General features: G+C 51.6%; 1 protein-coding gene across 2 annotated transcripts in view; it reads left to right on the forward strand.

Annotated features, from left to right (window-relative positions):
• Positions 1-10681, forward strand: part of CCDC61 (coiled-coil domain containing 61) — a gene marked incomplete at its 5' end in the record, with an annotated part of 118010 nt that extends 107329 nt beyond the window's left edge. For both annotated transcript variants that reach the window (XM_083627366.1, XM_083627365.1), the window contains 7 exons: positions 57-298; positions 1868-1946; positions 2065-2192; positions 3787-3865; positions 4902-4968; positions 6047-6119; positions 9384-10681. In XM_083627366.1, the coding sequence (XP_083483492.1) occupies positions 57-298; positions 1868-1946; positions 2065-2192; positions 3787-3865; positions 4902-4968; positions 6047-6119; positions 9384-9481 (766 nt within the window). In that variant the 3' untranslated portion in view covers positions 9482-10681. The remainder of the gene's footprint in view (positions 1-56; positions 299-1867; positions 1947-2064; positions 2193-3786; positions 3866-4901; positions 4969-6046; positions 6120-9383) is intronic.
• Between the last annotated feature and the right edge of the window lie 1383 nt (positions 10682-12064).

The following is a 12064-nucleotide window of genomic DNA, read 5'->3' on the forward strand; positions in this document are numbered from 1 at the left end:
GCCGGACGCAAACCCACCCCTCTAGCTGCAGGCGTTCCTTTCTCTCCCCTCCCCAGGCGCTTCACCCCTTCCGGACCATCTCCCCAGAACCACCCCGCGCCCCCTCGCAATTTTGCGCACCCCACCCTGTCCCGAGGCAGCACCAAGAAGAGAGACGTCCGCCGCTCCACCTCGGAGGAGCGCTCGAACTCCCGGGAGCGCAGCGGCGCCTGGGGGCCTAGCCGGCAGAGGTCCACCTCCAGGGAGGGGCGCAGCGGGAGCCAGGGCCGCCTCCCTCGACAATCCCCGTCTCCTACAGGTGAGAGGGGTGGGTCACCCTCACCATGCACCCCCCGTTCCCTGGCACCAGGCCTGCCTGGCGCAGTGGCTGCTGGGGAGGAGAAGCCTCCTTCGAAGGGGGTGTGCTGGGCACAGAAAGGAGCAGGCCACATTATGCGCTCCCTGCCTGGCTCCGAGTTTCCAACAGATCCAAACTCCTCTTCTTCTTCTCAAAGTGCCAGGCAAGTAAAGCCGCCTTTTTCAGCACATGTTTTGTTTTATCTGCAAGATCTGAGGGGGAGGGCCGGAGTCAAGTACTGAAGCTCGTGAAACTGCTCTTCTGACACCGCATCTCTTGCTTCTGAGATACCGTATTTTTCGCTCTATAAGACGCACTTTCCCCCTCCTAAAAAGTAAGGGGAAATGTGTGTGCGTCTTATGGAGCAAATGCAGGCTTCGCGGGCTATCCCAGAAGCCAGAACAGCAAGAGAGAGCACAGCGCTCCCCTCCCTCTCTCTGGCTGTTCTAGCTTCTGGCTTAGCCGTGCGAAGCCTCCACAGGGGAGCCTTCATCCCGCTTCACGCAGCTATCCATGGCTTTTGCGGGAGGTGGGGGGAGGGACAGAGCACACTGCTCTGTCCCTTCCCCAACCTCCCAGAAAAGCCCCCAAGAGCCGTGCTCCCTTTAAAGAGTGTGTGGCTCTTGTGGGAGGTTGGGGGAAACCCGGGAGGCTTGCTTTCGCTGAAGCCAGGAGAGCAAGCGGGATCAGTGTGCACCAATCCTGCTTGGTCTCCTGGATTCAGCGATAGCCCTGAAAAGCCTCCTGAGCGAAGAGGGAGGAGCGCTTCCTCTTCGTTCAGGAGACTTCTTATTTCTTGTTTTCCTCCCCTAAAAACTAGGTGCGTCTTATGGTCGGGTGCGTCTTCTACAGTGAAAAATACGGTACTCTACATGTTAGAAGAGCCTTAGCCCTGGGATAGCTCAGTTGGTAGAGCGTGCGACTCTTGATTTCAGAGTTGTGGGTTCAAGCCCAACCTTGGACAAAAAAATCCCGCATTGCAAGGGTTGGACTAGATGACCCGTGTGGTCCCTTCCAGCTCTGTGAATTTATGATCAGGTCAAAGGCCTGTCTAATCCAGCACTCTGTCCTCATGGTGGCCAGCCCAGGAGCAGAGCAGAGCGCACTCCCATCAGGGTTCCCCAGTAGCTCATACTCAGAGGCGTTCTTGCCGCCATGCTTGACTCTCCAACAATAAGGGCTAGAAACTTGCTTGCCGGTTTTTGAAGCCGAGAACTGTGCCAGAGTTCAAATCCCACAACCATGGAATGCAGGAGCCCTCAGGACCTTGTCTAAGCGCGATGTCTCCAAAGCTAGAATCCACATCCCACCTTGTGCGAACAATGATGGGCTTCTTAACTCTCCGCAGACAAAGCAAATCCTTGCCTTTTCAGCAAGGCTGCCTTTGCCTTGGGCACGACGTCAACCCAGAACTGGGCACCGGGAGCTTCTGTCCTGTAAAATTACCAGGTCCCTTCTGCTCTGCAGGACAGAACTGCCATAAGATGCTCTTCCTGCTTGACCACCCTCTTTCCCTCTCCTTCCCTGTAGGACCCCGGGCACCACGCTTTGACCCCACCGCCTTTGTGAAGGCCAAGGAGAGGAAGCAGAAGGAAGCGGAGCAGAAAAAGTGAGTCGCTCGCCTCCAGGGTCTGCCTCTCCCTGCCGCTCCCCCAACCCCGGCAGCTGCAGGATCCAGGCAAGGGCGAACGGCGCTGTTTGGGCTAATTTGTCCTGTCTCCCTCCAGAGAGCGATGCCTGCGGCGGGGGATGGGAGACACCCCGCCCAGCGGTTGGTGTCACCGTCTGCAGTCCAGGGGCCCGTCGGCTTTCAGCACCGGCGGTCTCGGGAAAAGCCGGGGCAGGAGTTCTTCAGGTGCGTCTTGCTGGGACCCTTGCTCCCCTGTTTCGTGTGCCGCGCAAATGGCGCACGCAGCAGCATGGATGCGCCAGGTGTTGGGTCCCTGCCTTGAGGAGCTTCCAAAACCTCAGTTGGAGGTGGAGAGGGAAGTGGGCAGGCGTACGTGGGGGGAACAGGCAATCGATTTCTCATATTTTCATCCTAGCCTGGGTTACAGGACAGAATGGGAACTAGGGGGTTGCGGCAAAGGCTTCACTTTAAGGTGGGACATGGGTGAAGTAAGGTTCTCTGGAAGCAGACTGCAAGGGAGAAAACGCCAGGGGTCCTTCGGTTAGAGAGCGCCAGGGGTGCTGCACCAGTGAGAGTGTCAGACCAGGACCTGGGAGAGACCAGGGTTCAAGTCCCCCCCCCCCATATTGAAGCTCGCCGGGTGACACTGGCCCACTCACTGCCTCTCAACCTCATCTGCCTCACAGCATTGTTGTGGGGATAAAACGGATCTAGGCGGAGAACGATGTACGCCACCTTAAGCTCTTTGTGGGGGGGGGGGAGCTGGGCTATAAACAGTGGAGCAGGGGACCTTTGGACAACTTAGGAGTAGATCTGAAGAGGGGGTAGGGACTAGGAACTTGTGCTGGATCTGGGAGCATACAGGAAGCCCGTGGAGCGTACAGGAAGCAGGGTGATCATAGGATTAGAGCAACAGGAGGTTGATTTTGGCGACGGAGTGCCCGCTAGATTGGAGGCGATTAAAGGTGAGACAAGGGAAGGCCAGAGAAGAGGGGATTGCAGGAGTGTAGCGGAGAAAGGCCCAGGGCCCAGGCCATAGTCTTTGAGCCTTCCAAGTCCTTTCTGCGGCTGCTTCCCGAATTGAGCAAGCTGGCTTGTGAGCTCTCCTCTTCGATGCCTGGCTGGTGCTAAATGAATACAGCTCAAGCAAAAGTGACAGTGTGTGGAGATGCTTGTTTGTTTGGGGAAATTAGCTTTTTACTCGGTTCTGAACATTCCCCGCACCTCTGTACATGCAAACTTGCTTTATTTCCGCCAACGGCATCCATACCTGCCCTGCCCTCTTTCTGCACGTGCTCACAACAGTTTGAAATCGCAATAAATATTTTGAAATATAAAATAGCAGTTGAAAAAAGAATACATGAGTTGGAGCTGACGTGCAGAGATGTTTCCGTCCATTCTCCTCTTGCTTTCCTAACGGGAAATTCACTTTCCTTGCCATCGCTCCCCCGTCTCTCCTGCCTCCTCTCTGCTCCTTCCTTGTCCGCAGTGCACAGTCCGTCCTGCATCAGGTTCTCTTTGCCTCCCATCTTGCCCTTACAAGAGCTGTGCTCTTTTGCTGTCTGCTTTGCCCTGAACCTTTGAAATGTCTGTGAACATCCCGTGACATTATAGCAGACTTCACAGTAGATCAGCAAGGAGAGATTCTCGCAGGTGCTTTAGTTAACGGTATTTATAGTTTGCTTTCTTTTTCCCCATTATGCCTGGTTTGCATGTTCTGAGAGCCACTTCACACAGACGCGTCGCAGCGTTTGGGTGACTTGCCTGTGCGAAAGGGTCTTCGCCTCACCTGATCTCACCCTACGCTCTTTTCCTGCAGTGGAAAGCTTCCGCAGCCGGCGCTCATCCGCAAGCTCAGGGAGCGAACTGGACGATTACTCTGAGCCTGCGGCCCCAAGGTAAGGAAAATGGGGCAGGGGGAAGCACAGCCTGATGCAAAGCAGGCTACCTTGTATGCTGTGCTGGAATGCCGAGCCGTTTCCTGCCAAAACCCCTTACACTTAGCTTTAAAAAGCAAGCTTTCTATGGGAGCAGAAGTGAATCTGATAAAACTGTGGCAAAAATTCCCATTGCCAAGCAGGTCACACACCCCTCTTCTCACGAGGAAGGTCAGGACTAGGAATCAAGGGCAGCTGTCTACCAGCTCCATCTGGTACGCAGCCTGAGACCCTACCTACTCGCAGACTGTCTTGCCAGAGTGGTGCATGCTCTGGTTATCTCCTGCTTGGACTACTGCAATGCGCTCTATGTGGGGCTACCTTTGAAGGTGACCCGGAAACTACAATTAATCCAGAATGCGGCAGCTAGGCTGGGGACTGGGAGTGGCCGCTGAGACCATATAACACCGGTCCTGAAAGACCTACACTGGCTCCCAGTATGTTTCCAAGCACAATTCAAAGTGTAGGTGCTGACCTTTAAAGCCCTGAACGGCCTTGGCCCAGTATACCTGAAGGAGCGTCTCCACCCCCATCGTTCAGCCAAGACACTGAGGTCCAGCTCCGAGGGCCTTCTGGCGGTTGCCTCCCTGCGAGAAGCCAAGTTACAGGGAACCAAGCTGAGGGGCCTTCTCGGTGGTGGCGCCCGCTCTGTGGAACGCCCTCCCACCAGTTGTCAAGGAAATAAACAACTACAGTATCTGATGTTTAGAAGACATCTGAAGGCAGCCCTGTTTAGGGAAGTTTTTAACGTTTGATGTTTTATTGTGCTTTTAAAATTCTGTTGGGAGCCGCCCAGAGTGGTTGGGGAAACTTAGCCAAATGAGTGGGGTATAAATAATAAATTTATTATTATTATTATTATTATTATTATTATTATTATTATTATTATTATTTATTGGCTTTGCCTGGCTCGGACACAGAGTTTGGGGTTGGGACATGATTGCAATTCGCCCATTGGCCTGATCCAGCCTGATGGGTTGTGTGTGTTGTCCCTTAGGGGGAGGAAGCGAGCGGTGAGGGTCAGGAAGCCTCTGAGCTCCTCATCCTGGAATGGCAGTACCGCGGTAAGTAGCCAGCCGCGTCGAGATTCCTCTTTGGCAGAAAAGTGCTGGGCAAACTGAGCTCGCCGTCTGCTGAGACTCCTGGGCACTGGGGGCGGGTCTTCAGTTTCCTTTAGCTATCAGAGTTGGACTGACCATCTATCTATCTATCTATAGATTTATTGCAGCCATTGGCCCATATCGAAAACAATACATCAAAATTTATCCATAAACAATACAATTTAAACAGTTCCAAGTTAAAACACCCATATAAAACCAATTTTACTTCATTTAAGTAAACACTATACACAATAAGCTCCCTCTATGTAAACCGCAATTCAAATCCATCAGATTTTGGGGGGTATGCGTCTTAGTTCTGGCACTTATTGATGGTTCTTAAGTTTAGCTAAGCTGTCAGAGTCATACAGTGATCCATTTCTCCTCTTTTGAAATAAAACATTAATCAGGTATCTAGCGACTGCAAGGGATCTACTTGTATCTTCGTCGTTTAATAAGTATATTATTTGGGCTTCCTGAGGTCTGTCAGCAATTCTCGATAAATATGGGGCCAGAAACTTGGACCGTGAAGCCGAATATAATGGACAACAGAAGATTATATGATATAACGATTCTATAGATCCACTTTTACAGTCACAGAGGAGTGAGATCTGTCCGTTGGAGAGTCTGTTACCCAACACGTTTGATGGGAAAACATTGAATCTAGCCTTTATAAAGGCATACCTGTGCGTCACCACTGATAAGGTAGTTAAATAAGATGGAAGTTTCGTTGGTGGTGTTAAGCCAAGGTTTATCGGCGAACAGGTGCCACCACCTGTCGCAATATTAAATTGTAAATCCATCTCCTCTAATTTGTGAGTTATAATTCTCTTGGCAGAAATTAAATCCAATTTTAATAGTTCAGATGGAGATAGTCCTAGGGACACAAGTTTCCCATGTATTATTTTTGCCCAGGGGCTAGGGAAGTCATCTCTCCAGAGACACTGTATCAAGTGGAGATTTGGAAGTTTATGCCATAATGCCAACCAGTAACAGAGGATGCATTTCCGGGTGGACTGACCAGTGCCACTCGTTCTCCCTGCAGATTCCCCACACGGATGGTGGCCACGGGAAGCACCTGGCCAGCACGCCCACCACAGGCCCGCGAGTGGACAAAGGTAAATCCCCCGGGGTCTCCAGTGGCCTCTTGAGCTGAGGCGGCACAGAGACTGGAGTGGGTTGACCTCTCCGGGTAACAGTGAAGTGTAATCTCCTCTTGAGAGCCAATGTGCCATAGCAGTTGAGAGTGTTGGGTGACCAGGATCTGACTCTTCTCTTGGCCATGAAGGGTGACCTTGGGCCAGTCCCTGGCTCTTGTCCTAACATCTCACAGGGTGGTTGTGAGAATCAAATAGGAGAACCATGTACAGTGTCACCTCGGGTTACATACGCTTCAGGTTACATACGCTTCAGGTGACAGACTCCACTAACCCAGAAAAAGTGCTTCAGGTTAAGAACTTTGCTTCAGGATGAGAACAGAAATCGTGCTCTGGCGGCGCGGCAGCAGCAGGAGGCCCCATTAGCTAAAGTGGTGCTTCAGGTTAAGAACAGTTTCAGGTTAAGAACGGACCTCCGGAACGAATTAAGTACTTAACCCGAGGTATCACTGTGGTACCTCTGGATGTGAACGGGATCCGTTCTGGAGCCCTGTTTGCATCCTGAAGCAAACGCAAACTGCGTCTGCACGGGTCGCAATTCGCTGCTTCCACGCATGCGCGTGACGTCATTTTGAGTGTGCGTGCATGAGCGGCAAAACCCAGAAGTAATGGGCTCTGTTACTTCCGGGCTGCCGCAGAGCGCAACCCGAAAATGCTCAGCCTGAAGCTACTTTAACCCGAGGTATGACTGTACGTTAGTGCTTGCCAACTGGGCCCCCAGGATATTCTAAGGGGGCCACAGGTGAAAAATGCATAAACGAGAGGCCACAGCATGAGGCTAGGGGGCCACAGAGGGAAGTGAGAAGTGAAGGGGGGAAATCTTTTTTTAAAAATACATCTTGATTGGCTATCTGCTTGGCCGATCACAAGCAGGTAAGGGGGCAGCCGACCAGGGCCCAGCCCTCCTTTTTGCCCTATGCGTTTTCTTGGAGCAGACCTGGGTGTTTTTTTTCCGGCGGGAGAGGGCGATCGCTGAGGCTCCCATTTTGACCAGTAGGGCCCGCGATCTAGAAACCCCAGGTCAGGCAAGTGCGGTGGTGGACTGGCAATGGGTAGGGTTGGGTGAGGTGGAGCTGCTTGTTGCTGCCACCAGTGCTGGGCCTGTTCTTGCTTGCTTGCTTGCTTATTTATTTACCGTATTTTTCGCTCTATAGGACGCACTTTTTCCCTCCTAAAAAGCAAGGGAAAATGTGTGTGCATCCTATGGAGCGAATGCAGGCGGGAGGCAGGCAGGAAAAGCCCCCAAGAGGCTCAACGCGGCTCTTTCGGGCTTTTCCCCAGGAGGGAGAAGGGACTGACTGGCCGCATCAGTCCCTTCTCCCACCTCATAGAACAGCCCACAGGAGCCACGCACCCTTTAAAGAGCGCGTGGCTTCTGCGGGCTTTTGCGGGAGGTGGGGGAATTCCCCCACCTCCTAGAAAAGCCAGCAGAAGCCGCACAGCCCCTTTAAAGAGCGCACCGCTCCTGGGGGCTTTCCCCGAGGAGGGACAAGAGACTGACTGGCCGCATCAGTCCCTTCTCCCTCGTAGAAAAGCCCGCAGGAGCCGTGCGCTCCTTAAAGGGTGCGTGGCTCCTGTGGGTTTTTGCCAGAGATGGGGGAATTCCCCCACCTCCCGCAAAAGCAGGGAGAAGGTCTGGGAGAAGCGCACGGGCTGCCTGCAGCCTGTCCGCTGCTCCCAGAGCTTGGGGGGGGGATAATATTTTTTTCCTTGACTTCCCCCTCTGAAAACTGGGTGTGCCCTATGGTCAGGTGCACCCTATGGAGCGAAAAATACGGTATTTAGGCCAAGCCAACCCATTGGCTCATCTGCATTGTCCACGCTGGCTGGCAGCGGTGACTGTCCAGGGTTTCAGATAAGGGACATTCCCAGTCTTCCCTGGAGATTTGACCTCGTTATTAATTGGGCTCTGACTCCAAGCCATAGGTAGCCCTTCCTCATTAGGCCTTGCCCAGAAAGTTGCGCCCCAATTGGAAGAAGGTTCAAGGAATATTTGAAAAAATATGTTAATATTTCAATTTTAGAATAGCTTTGGAAGTGGATATAAGCTGTAGGGTTAGAAGTAGAAGACAATTGTCAGGGACTCAGGAGCAGGAGCACTGGGGAGAGAGGAAATGGAGAGCGAAGGGGAAGAATCCAAGGGCAGCGTAGGGGAGTATGACAGTGGCCCGAGAGATTCCATGAGCTTCTCCAGCGAATCAGAAGATTCCCAGAAGGGGGCGCCTATGGTCAGGGCAAGGGGGGTCCCAGGGGGGACGCACCAGAAACAAGGAGCCAGAGGGGAACCCCAAAGCAGCAGTGGGGGATTGGGACCAGTTTCCCCACCAGAGCGTAGTGGGGGGGAAGAGTCACATGTGTCAGGGCCAGCGTCTCCTCCAGTGGGGAGAGAGAGTGAGTCAGGGCTGACCACGCCTCCAACGGAGGGGAGGTCAGTTGCAGCTAGCCCCCCCAGAGGGGGAAGCAGTGACAGCAGCAGCAGTGAAACGGTCAGGAGAAAAGTTACCGGCTGGGCGCACGCGCCAAGTTCAAATGTACAGGCGCGGGGAACAGCAGGAGACCCGGATGGGGAACCAGCTCCTAAAGCCCGCCGGAGGGAGGGGGAAGGCTCAGGGGACTCAGCGTCAGAAGAGTCTAGAAAGGGCGAGACCCCAACGGCCAGGCGGAACCAGAGGCGGAAGGAACTGAGGAAGAGGTGGAGTAAGGCTAGAATCTTAAATTGGTGTCAGGGGGGAGGAGACTCAGACGGATCATCAGCGGTCTGACAGTTGAGACGTAGAGCTGCGCGCTGCGGCTCTGGAAGTGAAACTGAACTTCAATAAAGACTTTGTACCTAACAACGAAGCAGCGTTGGTCCTTTGTGAGCAGGGACCTTGGGCAGCTCTGACAACAATGTATTTCAAAATACTATTATTTGTAAGTGATAAAATGTGACGTTGTTTATGGTTAAAGTAAGTGGGATAAAAAAATGGTTAGAAATCATGATACATGTAAACTGCTAAAGATGAAGTAAAATGAAAATCAGATAAGTGGGACTTGGGGAAGCCCTCTTAACAATGTTTAGAAAAATAAGGATAAGACAATAATTTGTTTGTATTGTTTTTTTCTCTGTTTGTGTTCTTTATTTGTGTTATAAAATAAATAAAAAAATTTTGGGGGGGGAATAAAGTTGCGCCCCAGTCTCCCAGTCCTCTCGCATGGCAGTAACCCGGTTGTCTTGTCCCACAGAGAACCTCTACGACGAGCCATCGGCTGACCTCTCAGAGATTGATGCTCGACTGCAGGCGCTGCAGGAATACATGAATAAACTTGAGACCAGAACGTAACCCCTGGAGTAGAACAAATTACGAGGGCCGCTGGGCCAGAATACAGGGAGCCTCCTTCCCCCACCCACCCCGGTTTGAAGTCCTCCTTCGGGCTTCTTTAGACAGAGTCCGGGGCCTGAAAGAGGTGTTGGCGGGAAGCATGGGTTTGTAAACATTCATGTAGAGCAAGCACACACCAAAGTGGGTGCCTTGAGGGACTAGAAGCTTCAGAGCTTTTTTCCCCCTTGCTGCTCTGATGCTGCTTAGGACCTGGTCGATGTGTAGCTTGCTCGAGATACAGGGCACTGAACCCTTTAGCCTTACTTAGCCCTTTTGTACCCAATCTTGCCTTTAAAAACGGGGAGATGGAGCCCCCTTCGGCCATCAGATCATTCTTCTTTAAGACTCCCCTCCTAATTCCACCTGCTCTCTCGCCCCTTTAGTTCCGAGCCTTTAAGAAGGTGTGCAGCCTGAGATCAAAATCAGGCCCTCCCTCGCTCCTTGCTCTCAGGCAGGCCTAGACAAAGATAATGCCTTCCCTTTTACGGAGTCACTCCCTCTCCCTCCAGTTGCTTCCAGGCCCATCTCTGGCCTGGAGGTGCTGGCTGCTTTGGGGGCACAAATTCAGATCTCTTCCTGGTGGTGGGGAGAATAGGAATTTCTTGGCTCAAAAGACTGGCCGAGTGAGAGATTGCAGGCTTAGCCGGAAAATCTTTGGGCTGCCTGTGAAAGATCCTAGTAGGGAATAGTTCCACTCACCAGTTTTACTTCTCAGCTAGGCACCAAAGGGAAGCTGAACTGTCACAGCACTGGTTTTAACATTTTCCTTTTAAAGAACTGCTTTTGCCCAGCCTGTTTAGACCAGGTATCTCTTCTGGGTTAGATGGTGGTGTGTTAAACAGCATCCTTGTTCCCTCGGCTGTGCAGCGGGGAGCCTGTTCCCAGTTGTGACATATCCTTTTGGCCTGTTTTGACTGCTTGCTTGAGCCAGGCTCCTTTGCAAGGGGCAAATACATCTGGGTTGCGTTGGTCTACCCTCTAGCAGGCTGGTTCGTAAACTCATGTGTGGTCTCTTCTAAACATTCCATGAAACTCTCTTGACAGCTTTTAATGGATGATGGTCGTCTGTTTTCCCTGTCTGCCTGTCTCCCAGTGTGTCTCTTGCTGTGTGGTGCTGTGTGCAGTGATCCTATTTTGTAAATAAACACTTCTTTTCTAACACACCGGTCTCTGTCCGATCCACTGGTATCTTGTCACAGCTGTGTTCCCGTGCTAGTTTAAGAAGAACCTAACAGATCGGACAAAACGTCTGTCCAGCCCAGCCCAGTCAAATCACTCTAGGAAATCCAAATCCAAGCTCTCCAGTCACAGGCATGTTTGGGAAGCACAGCTCACATCTCCCAGGCATGGGAGAGCAAGCTGGTGGAGGGTGAAATGCACTTTGCACATGTTCAGAGGGAAACACTCTGAAACTGCTTCCCCCAGGATCAAGCCCCAGCCTTCAAAATAGGTTTGTCCTCTTTCTGTTGCTGCATCAGCTGGCAAAGCGAGGGTTACAGAGCATCCGTTGTTCAAGAAGAGGAGGGGGGAATTGACAGAAAAGGCCAGTCTCCTGAAATTCAGGCTGCGTGTATATCTTGAGGGCTGGAAGGAAGCGAAGTGCAACACGGGAGCAACTTGAAGTGAAAAGCTCTAGACTAGGATGTCTTCAGCTTGAATCTGGCACCCCCAGTGCCTGCAGAAGTTCTCCTAGCCCAGGTAAGCTATATAATGATGACTGGATCCATTATTAAAAAACTTACTGCTGAACAACTAAATCTGCACATCAACTCTTCGGCAGTGCTCATGTACTGATCCACCATCGCATTGTGCCACTATTGATGCTTTCTCTGTGTTTCTGTGATGGTGAGAGCACTAAATGTCCTTTTCAAGATCACAGACGTTGTTGTTTTCCTTCTTATTTTTAACAACAGCTCTGCGGGGTCGGACCAAAGTGGGTCTGCCTCTAGTCAGCTCATACACCCCCAGGAAGTCCTCTCCCAGCTGGTGCCCCACCATCTGACCGGGTTCCCCAGCCACTCTGGGCAGCTTCCAATGTACATAATAATATAACAATACATTTTAAAACTTCCCTATACAGGGCTGCCTTCAGATGTCTTCTAAAGGTTGTAGTGTTACTTACTGTGGGAATGCTCAGGGATGCAGGAGAGGATATATTGTCTGATAATAGCCTTTCCAACTTGTGTTAACAAGTTCACAATTTTAACAGAGTAACATTCCCCTTTTTAAACTTGCAGCGGATGCGTTTGCTCAAGCTCGCTAATAACTTCTGGTATTTTCCGCTTATTCCCCCTCAAAAGATAAGACACGACACAGTCTTCTATAAAAGTAAAAAAGGTTTACTCACACATCATTCTGTTCACAATAGGATCCCAGAAGGCAGACTTAGCTTAGAAAAGTAACATATACCTGGAAACTATCTCATAAGAAGATGGTCCCTTTGTCCTCTCTTGGCTGGAGCCAAGAGAGCATCTTTGGCTAAGCAGATGTTGCTTCTTCGATGCATGTAGTCAAAAGGAGAGAGATAGCTGTCCTGCCTGCTTG

The sequence above is a fragment of the Podarcis filfolensis genome (genome assembly GCF_964270895.1).
Source record: "Podarcis filfolensis genome assembly, chromosome: 8".
NCBI classification, from domain to species: domain Eukaryota; kingdom Metazoa; phylum Chordata; class Lepidosauria; order Squamata; family Lacertidae; genus Podarcis; species Podarcis filfolensis.